Source organism: Erpetoichthys calabaricus, chromosome 17 (genome assembly GCF_900747795.2).
Source record: "Erpetoichthys calabaricus chromosome 17, fErpCal1.3, whole genome shotgun sequence".
NCBI classification, from domain to species: Eukaryota; Metazoa; Chordata; class Cladistia; order Polypteriformes; family Polypteridae; genus Erpetoichthys; species Erpetoichthys calabaricus.
In genome coordinates, this window is record NC_041410.2 from 51550754 (window position 1) to 51568151 (window position 17398).

The 17398-nt window shown below is 37.8% G+C and overlaps 1 protein-coding gene across 1 annotated transcript in view; it reads left to right on the top strand.

The window, feature by feature from the left end:
* The window catches only part of myo9aa (myosin IXAa), a 568471-nt gene that overhangs the window by 379459 nt on the left and 171614 nt on the right, over positions 1-17398 (top strand). Inside the window, 2 exon segments of the mRNA XM_028823069.2 lie at positions 2096-2193; positions 3668-3794. Of these exon segments, the coding sequence (XP_028678902.2) occupies positions 2096-2193; positions 3668-3794 (225 nt within the window).

The window sequence follows — 17398 nt, forward strand, 5'->3', positions numbered from 1 at the left end:
TCTGATAATACAAAATGATACACTAAGGCCCAGACAATCCGAAGAACCAATCCAGAATAACTCAATGCACAAATAAATTTAGAAAATGCTAATTGCATTTCAGTATTTAAAAAATGTTCATAAATGAAGGTGATGCCTGTTTTATTGTGTTTCCATATATTTTATGATCTTTTCTTAATGGCAAATGAGAAGAAATGTCAAAACCAGCAATGTCAGGGGTGGGTAATGTCGGTGCAGGAGGGCCGCAGTGGCTGCAGATTTTTGTTCCAACCCAGTTTGTTAACGAGAAGTCAATTATTGCTGATGAAGCACTTATTGCTTAAGTGACATTTCTCTGCTTTATTTTAGTGGTCTTGCTTGTTAAGGTTCTCCACCCTGTCACAAAAACAGTACAAAGACATTGAAAAGGTTTGGGGAAGCCACCCGTATATTGTGCCCTGGCTGCAAATGGGTAATTTTGATGAGATGTTCACAGGTTTGAGTCCAAAACAGAACTGATTGGAGTGTGAAAATGTGGCAGCTTTAAAGGCTGGGACAGGAAGTAACGTCATCTGGACTGGAGCCGGAAGTAATAATGTCCCCTTTATCCCGGTTGGGGGGAGTTGACGGAAGTGACGTCAACAATAGCTCTCGGACCTAGTGGGATTTCCTGTGGATGGTCTGCAGAGGATTGAGAGAGAAAATTAGTGCAGCTCGCCACCCCTGGTCTGGCGTGGTATTATTATTATTCAGGCCCTCTAGCTGCCTCCCAATTGCACGTGTGTTATTTCAGTCTTAAACAGCTGTATTCACTATTTTTAATGGCTCCTTATTAGAAATAAGATGCCAATGACAAAGGAGCCAGCAGTTCTCCATCTAACTTGTTTCCATTTACACCTGTGTAGATTCATCATGCACAGTTTGATTTAATAAAACACTTAATAGAAAAATTTGACAGACTGAAAATTGTCCGTTTTAGGCTTCAAATCATTTTGATGATATCCTTGGAAAGGAAATGATCAACGATATAAGTGCCTAACATTTCAGACTAACAAGCCATAAAATTAAATAAGGTCTGAGATTGGCAGGGATTGATGTCTAATTAAGCAATTGGGTTAGAACGAAAACCTGTAGGCACTGTGGCCTTCCCACCCCTGACCTATGTAAACATTATCTATAACCTCTTGCCTGTCTCACTGTCCTTATTGTACCCTGCGTATTCACCCCAAGGGACCTCTAATGGCAGGCTGCTTGCTGACTGGAGCTGTGTTATTTTCACTTCTTTACATCAGCTTAGTTTGCCATAAATAGAGGACTTCACAAAGCATCCTTTGTTCCCTTAGGAGACCGCAGCTAGACAGAGAATGATCAATCCAGCCCTCTGCAATACTAGTAATCAATAATCGGACAGAACCATCAAGTTTAAGCTTTTACTTAAAAATTATGTTTATTTGTAAATTTAAGCAATACAAAAATTATACAACCTGGGTTGGGTTCATGCAGTCTTAATTCCGTGCCATATGGCCCAGTTCCTTAATTATTGATTATATATCCTCAATTGAAAAATCAAAAGAGAGGTTTCAAGCAGGAGACTGAGGTCCTTGGAAACTGTCCAGCAGCTAAGCAGATAGCAAACTCCATTTAAATGACTGTAGCTCCTGTCAGTGTCAGAAGGGCAGCAAGCAAACACTCCATTCTGTAGCAAAGAACCAACTGAACTAAAACTGTACTGAGACTTTTTTTTGAAGATATTTCAGTAAAGGCAGCCCCCATCTCACTCAAAGTGAGCACCTTCCTGGCTTACTGTCCACTAGCAAAGCAGCTAACCTTTGTGCAGTTTCTGAAAACACAGGAAAGTTATCACATAAGCTCAAGGTCTTTTCGCATGGTGATCAAACGCTGCACTAAGCTGCAAACCGATTGGTTACACAAAAAGTTTTAAGGTTCTTCTTTGCTTATCAGCTTTCCCAGAATAAACTTCACTCTTGTTTAGCTTGACAAGATTTTCGTGCCTTGGCCATTTAATTGAAATTTGTCCATTGAAAAGGTTAAACAAAATAAGTGATAAATAAACTCTTCCTAATGTCCAATGTTCTTTTTTCTTTCAAACTACCAGGACTGTTTTACTGTAGAGGGAGAGGATCTAAAGCATGACTTTGAACGCCTACAGTTGGCTATGGAGATGGTTGGATTCCTGCCTCAGACTCGCAAACAGTAAGTTAGAGTTTACTCTTGCTCATATACGACCTTTGCTTTTCTTATCCGAAAAAAAGTCTGCTGCTAAATTTTGCTTTCAACGCTGTTTGACCATTGAATGGACACCACAGAAGAGGGGCTAAGTACAGTGACTATCAAAAGTATTCACCCCCTTAGAAGTTCTCACATTTTATTGTTATACAACATTGAATCACAGTGGATTTAATTTAAGCAACACAGTGAATGTGCTAGAGTGGCCAAGTCTGAGTTCTCTCATTGAGAATTTGTGGCTGGATTTGAAAAAGGCTGTCCACTCCTAATCCCCATGTAACCTGACCGAGTAGTTTTACCAAAAGACTGGGGATAAACTGCAGTGTCCAGATGTGCAAAGCTGAGAGAGAGAGAGACCTGTACACACAGACTGAAGGCTGTCATGGCTGCCAAAGGTGCATCCACTAAACACTGACTTGAATACTTATGCAATCAATTATGTGAATTTCCCCTTGGGATTAATAAAGTATCTATCTATCTATCTATCTATCTATCTATCTATCTATCTATCTATCTATCTATCTATCTATCTATCTATCTATCTATCTATCTATCTATCTATCTATCTATCTATCTATCTATCTATCTATCTATTTTGTGTTTTATATTTATATTTAATTTAGACCACACTGCAGAGATCTTTTTTCACTTTTAAAAATTAAAGAGCACTTCTCTCTTGGTCAGTGTCAAAAAAAGCCAAAATAAATTACTGTGATTCACTGTTGTAAAATAATGAAATGTGAAAACTCCCAATGCTTCTTATAGGTGCTGTAATAAAGTTGATGGTTGAAATTCTGACCCATGCACTCCTTTGTGCCTTGAACATGTTACCACTTGTGGGGATTTGGGAGACTCTATATATTGCAGTGAATATTAAAGAAAAATGTGGATGTTTGAGAGATAAAGGTGGAAGAAAAGTTAGCCGGTTGGAAAGTTTGCTTTAATCATGCTTATGTTTGTCAGTTTATCACAGCAATGTTTTGAGGTGATCAGTTAAAAATATGGAAATTTGACCTTTGTAGTGAGTTTAACAACAAAACATTAATTTTCTATTTTCTAATTTTCTGTAATTTTTTCCTAGGCCATTACTATTAATTTCATTTAAGCATTTCACAAAAATGTCCTCCCTGCGTGGAGTTTGCATGTTCTCCCCGTGTCTGTGTGGGTTTCCTCCGGGTGCTCCAGTTTCCTCCCACAGGCCAAAGACATGCAGGTTAGGTACATTGGCAGTTCTAAATTGTCCCTAGTGTGTGCTTGGTGTGTGTGTGTGTGTGTGCCCTGCGGTGGGCTGGCACACTGCCCGGGGTTTTGTTTCCTGCCTTGCACCCTGTGTTGGCTGGGATTGGCTACAGCAGACCCCAGTGACCCTGTAGATTGGATAAAACAGGTTGGATGATGAATGGATGGATTTCACAAAAAAGCACATTTTGTTATCTTGTAGGATTTTCTCCCTCCTCTCTGCGATTCTGCATCTAGGGAACATTCGTTACAAGAAGAAAACCTACCGTGACGACTCAATTGACATCTGCAATCCTGAGGTGCTCCCTGTTGTCTCTGAGCTTCTGGAGGTAAGTTGCTGGATCACTTTCTACATTTACCTTTGAAATAAGGCAGATAACATTTTAGGGATTGTCTACTTTTTCTGAGTGAATACTTGGTTAAATGTAAATTTAGTATGTCCATTTGTTTAAAAAAAAAAAAAAAGAAAGAAAGAAAAGAAATCACAATATCTGACAAATGTAAATGCTGGTGAAAAAAATGGAGGTAGTGCACCTAAACCTTTGTCTTTAGCTCCAGGGCTCCTTTACTGTCTCTTTAAGTTGCCCCCCAGAACAGTCTCTTTTCCTATTCACTGGCTCTGCTGCTTTGTTTTTACCTAATTACACCTTGTCTTGATTTCTTTTGCCCCAGGCCTTTACAGAGGCTGCCATGTGGCCGCCCCAGACTCTCGCTGTTTATTTTAAGTTTGATTTGCAGCAGGCACACTGATAATTATGGGCTCATTATTTGCTGGAGCTGACACCCCTTCCATAAAAGAAGCACCTGGAAGGGAGTTGAGAGCAATGGCTGGAGGCAGTTTAAAGAAACGATAAAGGCCCAGGTGAGGGGAAGAGTCATTTACAAAAGACATCTTTGGGCAAACTTAGGCCTCCCTGCCTGCTGGTAATAAAATAATTAGATGCTTCATTCCTACTTATTCAAGGTTTTTGCCTTCAGGAGCTAGTTCCCAGTGACAGTGTTACTTGTCAATCCACCCATCCATCAATTTACTGAATCTGATTACTCTAGTTTTAGAGTCATGGGGGTCCAGAGCCTATTCGGACAGTACAGTACTGGGTAAATGGCAGTTAACAATTAATTAATTAATTAATTAATTAATTAAGTTCACAATTAACATGTTCATCTTTAGGATGTAAGACAAACACTGCAGTACCTAAACAGATGCCCAAGCATGGAGAGAACATGTCACCTCCACACAGGCAAGTAACCAGATTGAGATTTAAATCAAGCCTCCTCGAGCTATGAAGCAGCAGGCCTAATTACATAACCACTTTCTATCAATTAGCCGTTAACGAGTTTTTAATGAGTTTATGATAACTTCAGGCCTCTTTCAAAAATGCATTCACTGATTTAAAAATTAATTTGTTGTTACAAAAGCAACTAATGATTATTATTTTACACCATGAGCAGAGTAAATGGAGGTAAATTTGTGCATGTAGTGAGGGTTATACCCACTTAAATGTATAATAGGCAAAGGCCACAGGGACCAAACCCACAGGCAGATGCATAACACAATGGAGAAATTATTTTTATCCATATATTGCATATATAAAATGTTAAAGGTTGTGTGCCTCTGTCATGTGATCTCTTGTGAACCACTGGAGCTAGTATCTTGATCTTAGTCTTAATCCATATCTTATGATGTAATATGTGCTGGTGAGGCAAAAAATGTGGTTAGTGGAAACCTTAGCAAATTTAACAGGGTTTCCGTCTTTCTTACGGCAAACTACATAGGGAAAAAGATCAAGCGGGTGACCTCTCAGAAAGAAAACGAGCAGTAACATCTGCTGAGCATGAAGCAAATTACAGAAGCCGAATATGTTGTCGGAAGAAGAATAATGATAGTTGCATCAGCCGCTGCACACCAAATACAATGCAGCACTGCAAACTGCTGGGGCTGGAATCTTGATGTTGGGAAGACCAGAAGTCCATGTGATTCCTTGTTATTATTGTTTCATTTTTAATTTTAATTTTACTTTCAAAAATGCACTGTGCATTTGTCAGTTCTTTTGAGAATGAGTCACACAGTTCTTGTTCGTTTGATTCATGAACTGAACCATTACCCAAGATGATGTTGCACTAATCTTGTTCACTTATGTTTCTCAAACTTTGATTTTGGTATACTTTGTTAATGTTGCATTTTCACTATATTATTATGCTTCATGCTTTCTGAAGTTAAAATGCAATATGAATTACCAGTATGTTTAAAATATAAATTAAAAAATATTAAATAATTGACTAAATAATAATCAATTTGCAATTTGTTCAAGGGAACAGAGGTTTTGATTTTTTGTTATCAGATCAAATGCATCACATGAATCGCTTCACTTAATTATGTAGTTCGAAAGAAAACAGGAAATCGGCCATCACCAAATGGCCATCAATGGCTACACCAGTGCTGACAGATCTGAGTAGCAAACTGTCAGAAAAACTGCACTGGCTATTCCTAACATGGCCCGTGATGTGGAGTGTCACAGTCTCTGCCACTGCCAACTGGCCACACCTTTCTGTCCAACTCAAACATTGTAATTGTTTGATTAAAAACCTTTATCTTCCTTTACTGTTTAGTTTTTGTGGTACAGATAGGTTCCATTGGCTATGTGCCAGGAGATTTTAGATAATGTAGAATATCGAGTATGGAGTCTCATAGATGTTAAAGATTTTCCCTCATCTGTTCGCTGTATCATATCATTGAGTAGCACATTCATAGGCAGTGATTAATGTGATGATAATATGACAGATACAGTGCGTTCAGAAAGTATTCAGACCTCTTCACTTTTTGTTATGTTGCAGCCATATGCTAAAATCGTTTGAATTAATATTTCCCATATCAAACAACACTAAATACCTAAAAATGACAAAGTGAAAACTGGATTTTTGAAATTTTTGGTAATTTATTAATTACTTTCTGATGGCACTGTATGTCTAATTCTGAACATTCTGATATATTTTGTGTGCTTATGGGCAGGAGAAGAAATTTTATATGCTTACCTCATAAGTCTCAGCTCAAGATGAAGGTAGCCATTTTTGCATCAGTCCGCTCACCACACATTAGCTATTAGGTGGTGATGTTAGAGATAGGATGATTAGGAAGCTAGAATGACTAGGCCATGGAGAGCAATTTTTAGCCTGGACATTGGGGACCCACCCTGCTCTTTACATAGGATGCCCAGGGATTTTTTTATGACCACAGAGAGTCAGGACCTCGGTTTATGTCTTATCTGAAGGACAGCATCATTTTTAAAGCATGGTGTCACTGCACTGGGGCATTAGGATACACACACAGACCACAGGATAAGTGCCCCCTGCTCGCCTCACCAACATCTCTTCCAGCAGCATCCCAAGCTTTTCCTAGATGGTCTCCCATCCAAGTACTGGCTGGGGCTGAACACACTTAGCTTCAAATAGATGACCTGTTCTGAAGAGCATGTGGCGTGGCTGATTGATTATTTATATACAGTAGTGGTACACAGAAGCTGTTCAGCAATTTTACCTGGCTTGTATATAAATACTTATAACTCAATGTTACTTTGCAAGTGGGGATCCTTTTTTGAAAAGGACAGAACAACTGTTTTTATTTCACTGCCTCACTAAGTCTTATTGTATAATTTTCCACGTATATTTCTTAGAACATGGGCACAGATGGTGGTGAGGGTCAAGGTAGCTTCTTTCTATTTTAAATCCAGCGGCATGGTGTAAAAGTTTCGATGCTATTAAAAGTTGGCAAATTAGCTAAATACTTAGCTAAAGCTTAATTTCTTTATCTACACTATTTACCGCCCAAACTGTAATATCATTTTATTGTTAGAGTGGTTGTTCCATTGTTCAGCCTCAAAAAGATGTTCTGTTCTCTGAGGACAGAACTCCTTCCAAATATTTACATGCATTTACTTGGGAAATCTATTCTTCAATAATACAATGTAGCAAAACTCTGATTTAAAAAAAAAAAAGAGTTTTAAGTCAGTAAGTCAGGGAGTGCTTGCACATGTGGCACATAAATCACGTTATTACAGTATGCTGTTGTATATTAAAGAAGCTGCAGTATTGCATCTAATTGTGATAATGTTGTGTTATGATACACCAAGAAATGTAATCAAAGAGATTTTGTTTCATTGGAAATTTTAATGTGTGTTAATTCAATTTACAGTGTTTGACACTTATTCAGTATTAATATCTTTCTAACAGTGCAACACCAAATGGTTTCCATCCTTGAACACTCCCAAGTGAGATGTGTTCTGTGACCGTGTTGCTGACCCCATCATTCTTTCCAAGTCATACAATCAAAATATGTAGTGGCTCAACATGACTCGTGAGTGCCCCCTTGTGTCAGGCAATTTTTGAAGTACATCTTGAAATAGGAGGTAGATTGTTTTGCATAGTTTTGATGAAATTAAAAAGCCAGGGGATGTTGACTACAGGTTGGCAGGTTCTTGCGGAAAATAGAACCAAATCCAAAATGATACTCATATTCAGTGTATTTACCTTTGTAAGTGACTTGCTGATTATTTTAAAGACACAATTGATTTATAATTGTTGTGATAGCTGTTACGCAGTTTTCTGTGATGTCTGATCATTCTAAACTTTTGTTTTGGACCTTGGAGGATTCAAATATACCTTTGTTTTCTAGTTCTAATTTTGTTTGATTTTTGTTGTTTTTTGTTTAACCTTAAGTTTTGAAATTTAAGGCAACATCATTTTGTTTTTAATGGTCACTACCATTTAGAAGAGCCATTGCGATGGCCTGATGATTCGTTGTTAGGGGGTAGAGTCCCAGAAAAACACTAGTGCAACTAACTTTAAGCTGGCATTTGGGGTGTATGATTAAGAAAAAATTAATAACTGATAATTATTTCTATTGATATTCTAATTATGATTATTAATTTTGTTTAACAGCACTACAGTGAAATATGTCAATTATGATTATTAATTTTGGTTAACAGCACTTCAGTGAAATATGTACTTGCTCTTACCAACTGCATATACGGTATTCTGTACACACACAGTATAGCTGAAATTTCAGCATTGCAGGTACCTGCTTTTCAGTATAAATGAAATGTTACGCTCGTGCTTGCTTCCATAGTCCTACTTAATCACTGGTCAGTTGTGTTGCATAAAGTAAAACTTGTTTCAGATCCTTTTCAATTTTATATAAACTAAAGACAGCACAACTTTTGAAAAACAACTGCAGGAGTGGATGGCGTATGTCTTACTCTGGTTGTTGACCAGTCTTTAGAACTTTTGCTGTACAGTTTTACTCAGAGCCTTGTCTTCTGGTAAATAAAACTTGATGGCTTCTTTTATCTGCTTTTGATAGCCTACTGGATATGGACCTGCGATACAGCGTATCCTAACATCACTGGGACTAGTTCCCCTTTCATGCACTGTGATAAGAGAGGTTCATGGCGTTACAGTAAATAAATTCACTCGGAGTGAGCAGGTTCCTCAAGGCAGGCACTGGAGCATGTGAAAATGTGCATGCACTGCTCCGAGGTTGATTGAGGGTCTTGGTAGATCGCGCATTCACATGTAGACGCAGATGAGTCAGTCAGGTACTTAAGTTGTGCCTCAGAGTTGGTGACTGTGGCACCTGACCCTGGCCACATTTTTAAAGAGGACAAAAGGAGAATGGAGGTTAAAGAAAGAGAGAGTGAGAGGCAGGATTGGGAGAGCCCATGCTGTAAGGAATGGGGTCAGGTGGTCAGGAGTGAGCCCCAGAAAGAGGAGCATGTGACCAGCACTTGACAGGGTTGAAGAAGGCACTCCTATTGAGTGACACGTGGGAATAGAAGCAGCCCATTGTGTGGATTCTCCCGCAGATGAAGGACTGGCAGTGGGGAAAAGTGTGTCTTTGGCTCGATGTGGCGCCACATGAACGTCAAAGGATTGGCGATGGGAACCCGAGCCATGATTTAAATTTGGCTGCACCTGTTGACAGGAAATTCCTCTCACTGCATGGCATTGGTGGGATAAGTGGAGGATACAGCAAGGTTTAGAATGATAAACTGGGACTCCTGTTTTTAATACCTGCCACTGGAGTTTTAACTTCATTTTTAAAAAAATATTTATTATTTTTTGGATTTTTAACCCCCACTTTTCACTTTGATTTTATGGGTTAAATAAATATGTATTTATTTAATTGATTTTACACAGCATTATTTGCACTTTGAGGTGTTAAACCTGTGACAGATTGTTGTCACAGGTTTTCTTTGGAAAAAGTGATACTTTATGTTTAATATGTGTAGCATGGGAATGTGCAGAGCAGAGCCTTAAACCCTGTTAATAAGGCTGAAATGTGTGATTGTTGTTTTAGATATATTTATACTATGTGAATATTTCCAAAAATTGAATTTTACTGAAATTATACAGCACATTGATTTTAGTATCGCCTTTGACACTAGACTTAACATGAAGCTTGCTTACAAACAGATTACCAGCTGGTGACAGTATTTTTTTTCCTCTTTCTTTTTCTGAATGTTACTATAAAAGTTTTAATTCAAGTTCCCTATTTATAGAATGATATGGATAAATAGAATATCTTTATTATCATTTGTTTATTGTCTTACAGCACATTAATTTTAGTATCAACTTTGACACTATATTAGACATGATGCTTGTTTAGAAATAAGATTGCCACCTGGTCACTTTTTTTTTTTTTTTAAATATTATAAAAGTTGAAATTCAAGTGCCCTGTTTATAGAATGGTATGGATAAATAGAATATCTTTTTTGCCATTGCACATGTGCAAGAAAATAATATTTGCCACTTTTATACTAAGGTAAAGTTAGAATAACAAACAAAAAAATAGTGCAACATTGAAATGACAACAATATGGTAAAATAACAATACCATATTGTTGTAATTTCATTGTCACAGATGTGCAATGCAGCAACCAAACCAAAAAGGATGGAAAAACATCAAACATTAAATAATAGTAATATAGAAACTATGCGCAATGTACATAATACGTGACAATATGAACACTGCGATGGACTGGCACCCTGTCCAGGGTTTGTTCCTGCCTTGCACCCTACACTGTCAGGGTTTGGCTTCAGCCCCCCATTATCCTGGTTTGGATTAAGTGGGTTAGAAGAAAATGACATGACAATATGAACAATGCAAAGTGCAAATATGCATGAAGATGAAGTCAGTTCAGTTGTGCCAGGCAAGTACAGAGGGCAGAAAGGCAGATTATGGGGGGAACTTGAAGGGTTGAGTTGGAGTAAATACGACTCGAAGTGCAGGCATAGAAGGTCTTGCAACATCTGTCAGACGGAAGACGTTCAAACAAATAGAGGGCATGGGTGTGTAGAGTCCGTTCAGATGTTTGTTGCTTTCCTTGAGCAGCATGTACTGTAGATGTCCTTCAGCTCTGGGAGCTGGTGAATCCTGGGTTCAATTCCAAGGTCAGTCACTGTGTATGCAGAGTTTTTACTCTATCTCCGTGTCTGTGGGTTTTTTTCCCGGATAATTTAGTTTCTTTCCAAGTCCCCAAACCATGCATGTCAGGTTACCCAGTGACTCTAAAGTGATCAGGTGTGAGACCGTGTTTGACTTGACAGACTTATCATCCTTTTCTGCTGATTTTCACAAAAGCTACAAACAGCTTTCTAAGGAGAAAAGAGCAATAAAGAACTGCTGTAAACAGCTGAAGTATATGCACTTAAATCTCTTATATATATATATATATTTCTCTTCTGGTTCATCCTGCTTCCACTTCAAAACCAGTCGTGCCCACACCCAGCCGACACAGCATTTCTCGATTCCTATTCGTCATCTTCCATGTCATGCACTTTACTGGCCTGCTGAGCGTAACATATCCAACAAGTACTTGAGGTGCTGCCACAACGGTAAAGTAGATTTACCACCTTTGTGGGAGCCACCTGTTTCTTTACAACAGCTTCTTAAACAGCAAACATCAGAAGCTAAAAATTATCAAGAACACATTTGAGAATACAACTCTTCTCTAGCGTTTGCTTCCATGGGTGCATAGATAACTCAACCTCCTGGCCACGGACCATACTGTTTTAAAATACACGGGCAAATTTATCACCAAACACATCTACCTCTCCAGGATATGGACAGTTGTATGTTTTTGACACAGTGCAAGCTACTGAAGTATGCTTACAAAATAAAGCAAACTCTGCATGCAGCGAAAATGTACTTCTTCAGCTAGATTCCATGCTCAGAACCATCAACCCCTTCGCTAAATCATACAAACACATTCATGAAATCCAGTCGCGTATAGGCACTGTGATATTTCCACTTGATATTATCAATAACATTTAATATAATGAGTCCTTTTTTCTTTAATTCTTTCTTTATACTTGTACAATATATAATCCTTAAGCTTAATGTCAGCAGCCATCCCCCAGTTTATGAAAAAGATACAAAAATCTTTGAATGGAACTGTGCGCTTCACAGTTCCAGCGGCGTGGTGTTTGGCTGTTGTGCGCATGCGCACATAGGAAGCAGCACGCAAGGCTGTGAGGGAGAGAGAGCACTGTTGCTCCCGCAGTGCCGACCCCTGCTTTCAATGGAGAAAAATTTCCTCAGTTGTCATCCAGAGATCAAGGAGAAAATGATTGATCTTTTTGCGCAAATTAAAACAAGAAGAATGGATTTCATTTTTAAATGAATAGATCAAGCTTGAACTGTAACAATTTAGGATATAGTACGTAAGAAATGTTTGATTTTGTTCTTTTAGGATTTTATCAAGTTTCTGAATAAATTTTCTTTTTATACATGTTTGTTTCCTTTTACACAATTTTAAAACAAAGGCTAAAAATTTTCTGGAGCAGCACCCCCACTAATTTTAACTACGAGCCGCCATTGATGAAATCACTCAGTCCACTCCAACAGCATCTGTACGAATGGTTTTCAAGGAAAACCCTGGGCAGGATTTACGATGATACAATGCCCTGACATTGCAGCGATTTTCGTCAGAGAAGATGGCGAAACGCATGCCGAAAAGGACATTTGCATCTATCCCATAGGCAACTCCTGTAAACAGATTTTCACGCTCAATATGAATTGCGATCCTATGGTTTACCCACTTTTATTCCCTTATGGAGACATTGGCTAGCACAAAGATTTACAGCATGTTCCCGATAAAAGAAGCGGCAAGCGAATAAGGCTTACTCAATGGCAATTTTACACATACAGATTAGCAACGAGGAATACATTTAGTATTTTGCACTCCAGCGGCAAACTATTCCAACAGTACGTCATAGATGCGTATGTTAAAACAGAGGGCGCGTGTCTCAGCTATCTCAGATTACATCAACAAGATCTGCGCGTGGAACTATCAGACGCAATGCAAGCAAACGCTGCAAATAACAATGTACGTGTAGGCAAAATGATCTTATTACCGTCCACATTTCCAAGAACTCCAGGATACATGAAACAAAACTATCAGGATGCCATGGCCATAGTACGTAAATTCGGAAAGCCTGATTTATTTATCACTTTCACATGTAATCCTGCTTGGCTGGAAATTCTACATGCACACTGCGTCTTTCAAGAAGTATTTATTTCTTCTTGATTTCTGAATTCCTTTCTCACCGTCTTCACCGCTGTATGCTACGACGGGCGTCGGCTAGTATTACAATAATTAGAATTGTGTAAACAAAATGTCAGTAAGCATTGTATTCATTGAATGGCATTGCTCTGGCATCATGTAGACCAGCGATCTCAAGCTGAGAATTGTAAGCCCCCTATGGATAACTTTTATGTTCAATAAGTAAGTTATTACTTCCTAGTTTTTTTTGCTGTCAGTCCAGAAATTACAAACTGGTTATGCGAAATTTTCATTGAATGAAGAAGTTTGTGTGTTAGAAGCATGAGATTTCATTTTTTGCTTTAGAACATGTTATATTTGTACTTTTTTGTGCCATTATTTAGTAATAAGTACACAAGCAGGTAACACTAAAATGCCACCCTGTAGATAATTTGACAGATAGTACTTTAATTGTCCCAAGAGGGAAAGTTAGCTTTTTACAGAAACCCAAGAAATATTCTAACAAGCAAGAAACACACATAAAAAATACAAAAATGAAAATACACACAAATGATTACAAAAACAGAAGAAAACATCTGACCTGTCTAGAGATGAGAGAGCAGTCACAGTTATGGCGAGGTATTATGAAGACATATTGGTTCAGGTATGAAGGAGCCCCAGTCAGTCGGGGTCACCATGATAGACGTTAAGGCTGATGCTGGACTGTACTAATGGGCCCACCTTCAGCAACATTATCAACGTGTATTTTATAATACTATTTAACCTAATATGCAAAATATTGTCAGTGTATATATTTTTTTACATTTCAAGGCATCAGAGTATCAGTACATATTTTGTAACACTGCAAGCCAAGTGCAACAAAATATTCTTTTAACATTATATAAAACAAATAATAATAATCATAATAATAATAATTTCTTTACATTTGCATAGCACTTTTCTCACCATTCAAAGTGCTTCAGTAAATAACAGGTCCTGTGTTACTGCACTAATTACTACAGAACTCACTTCTGGACTGATGTAGTCACAAAGGCATTAATGCCATCCACAAATCTGACTTGATGCCCTAGCTTAGAGTTCTCGATGGTAGTGTGTTAGTGAGAGGATCTGTAGTGTTGTTCATAGTGGCCATCAGTTTTGCCTTCATTCTGTCCTCTGGTGCTACTTCCAGCAAGTCGAGAGGGCAAGTGGAGAAAGTCACCAAAAACTCCTTTTCACAGGTCAGGACTTACTGTTTTTTAACAAGAAGTTTGGTTTGTATGAGGAACTTGATCTTTTGACTTAGACCCCAGCACATTTTTGACCTTAGGGTACCTTGCATCTACTGGTTCTTTTTTATTTTCTTTGCTTAAAATTATCCAGACAAAAATTGTTAAATTTGTTTCGGTTTTATTTAATTTCTTATAAAAAAATAAATGCATTTCCAAAGTTTGAAGCTACAAAATTATTGCATGAGCAGTAACCAAAGCATTCATTATGATGGACAACATTCCCATATCCACTTGTTACAGTCTGAATTGAAAGCGGGCTTGCAGATTTTCAGTTTTAATAGAACTTAATATACCGGTTTAAGAAGTTACTAAATGTAGAGGATCATTTGTCGCAGTGAAAAATGTTCAGGTTTATGTTTTAAAGACTGCTGCAATTTGTTCCACGTAATAGCAACTTTCAGGTCTCATAAAATTGTGCATCCGTAAGTTGTACGGCATGTATGAAAGACGTTTGTAATTCTGCTCCAAAATATAAGATTCTGCAGATATTCTTGTTTCAGGCAACTTCATTTCAGAATACACCATTGAACAAAGCCGTGGTGTGCCTTCGAATTTATAAACACACATGCTGTGTTATCTGTAAAAATGCATTTTTGTTTCATGTGCCAAAAATGCAGTGTATTGCCTGTGTAGGTTTTAGTCCTAGTTAAAATTAAAACGAAAGACTGCATTGTGAATGAATCTCCTTAACAGTGGGTACTAGTATATTTTCATCCAAGTTTTGATTTATAATTAAAGGAAAAACAAAATTTTGGTCGGACTGCATGCTTAGTTTTGTTTTCTAAAGAGAGAATCAGCAGTGTTATTGATTGTCGCTTCCTTTACCACAATTGTGATTATTCTCTTAGCACTCTGTTGAGTCTGCTGAGGTTTTTCAAAGTTGGCTGAGGGCCTTGTAGTTTTATATCACAGTACAGGGAAATATTTAAAATCCTGTTTTTGGGTTTTATTGTAAATATCTGGACTGTGCATGGTGCGGTATTATGACCTAATGTCTTTGAATGCCAGAGCACTTGACCTAACCTGCTGGCCTGTAATTGTATCTCGCAGTACAATTGATAAGCCTTACATCCTGCTACATTACCAAGAGTCTAAAGACTGGCTGATTGACTGATACCAATGCCTGAGTAGACTAAGTGAGTGAGGTAATCTAATAAACGTGAAGTTCCCTCCAGGCTGAGCCATGAATTATTTGGTTGTACACAAATTGCATAAATCCACATTACTGGCTTTCATTGTCAGCCTGTGCTAGTCACTTCTCTTGCCTGTGCAATGAGAGTAAGGAAACATGTTTTGAGTGTCTGTGTAGAAAACATCTTTGAAACAGTGGCCATTAAAGGGAGCAAATAAGGCAATGCCTCATTTAGACATCAAACAGACATCTCAAGTAGAGACTTGAACTTTAAATATGCAACAAGTGTATTTTTATTAAGCTTATAAACAAATCTAACTTAAAGGATAAGTGACTGTGTGTCCGTCCAGTAGCTATGTCTATGTCATTTGAAGAGATGGCGCATCACAAACATTTTTAGTAATGGTGTTGCATTTGCCATTCCAACAGATGCTGTATTGCAAACATTAACACTGCTTTTATGAATCCGATACTAAATGGCATAAAAACAAAACATATGCATGGCATGGTGTACTGCAAATGTTGACGCCAAGGTCTATGTTGGTTACTTAGATTCTAATGGATCATAGATGCATAGCACAACTAGTCCACCCTAATAAAAAGCAAATGTCTGTGTGCCTGTGTATCTGTGTGTCCATTCAGGTGCAGTGTGCTGATGACACATCATTAACATTAGCACTATTTTTATTAATCCCATACCAAATGCCATGTAACAGAGACAGAGCAACTGAATGGAGACCGTGCACTGCAAACATTAACGCTGAATGCATCTGACAGAGAGTAACTGCCAGATGGACAGAAATCCGCTTATCAACATCAATAGATGGAGGAGTGTCTGGGTGTCTGTCCGGTTACTAAGTCTCTGCTATATGCCATTTGGTTTAGGATTTGTAAAAGCAGTGCTAATGTTTGTTATGTGCCATCAGTGGGAACGACAAATGTAATACAGTTTATTACTACAAATGTTTGCAATGCTGTCTGTTGAAATGACAAATGCAATGTATTTTACCAGTACATGCATTACAAAATACAAATAGTGGAACTGCAAACGGTGAGGTCTGCATTGATTACTTAGATTTCAACCCATGTTAGATGGGTAGTACAGCTAATACAGTATTATAAGAAAGACGTAAGGTCTGTGTCCACCAATTAAAAAACAGAATATCAACATTATGAATTTACTGATTAGCACTTTTTAGGATCCTGTTGTTCTGAGCCTGGATTATATATTTTATTTATTTATTTATTTATTTTTGGAATATGAAAATAAAATGCATTTATCATAGTATTCATTTTTTTGCATTTTCTTGTGACACTGTTTTTCTTTTTTCTTTTTAATTTTTATTTATTAATTTTATTTCAAGAAGATAACCTTGCATACAATCAAGTCAAACTTATCCAGCATTGTTTGCTATTTTGTTATTTCATCAACATTACTATTTTGTTTTGATTGCCATTGCATGACATCACAGATGCAACACTATAAAAGCCGATCATTCTACTTCCACAGTATCTAAGTTTGACATATAAACCTCAAGATTATGTCTGTTTCGCTGTGATTTTGGACTCTCTGGCTTTCGAAAATTTGGAACATCTTTTTGACTAAGATTTTTGGGTTTGCTTTTGTATTTAGGATAATTGATGTTAGGGTTTCGCTTTTTTTTTTTCTTCTTCTACTTGTCTGTTCTCATGATCCATTCTCTCAACTTCTGTCTCATCAGTTTTTGGAGGCCTGTGAGTGGTTCATGTGGAGTTTGCCCATTCTCCATATAATACATCTCCTTGTTTTTTTCCTCCCATGTCTCCAAACACAGTGTGAGTGTAGGTGTGTGCAAGTGGGCCCTGCAATAGACTTCCCCCTGCCCAGGGAAGCATCCAACTGTCAGAGAACAGTTTTGGTCCCCTGCAAGCCTCTGTTCAGTTGTGTGGCTTTAAGAATGGCACTAAATTTAATGGCAGGGATGCTTGCAC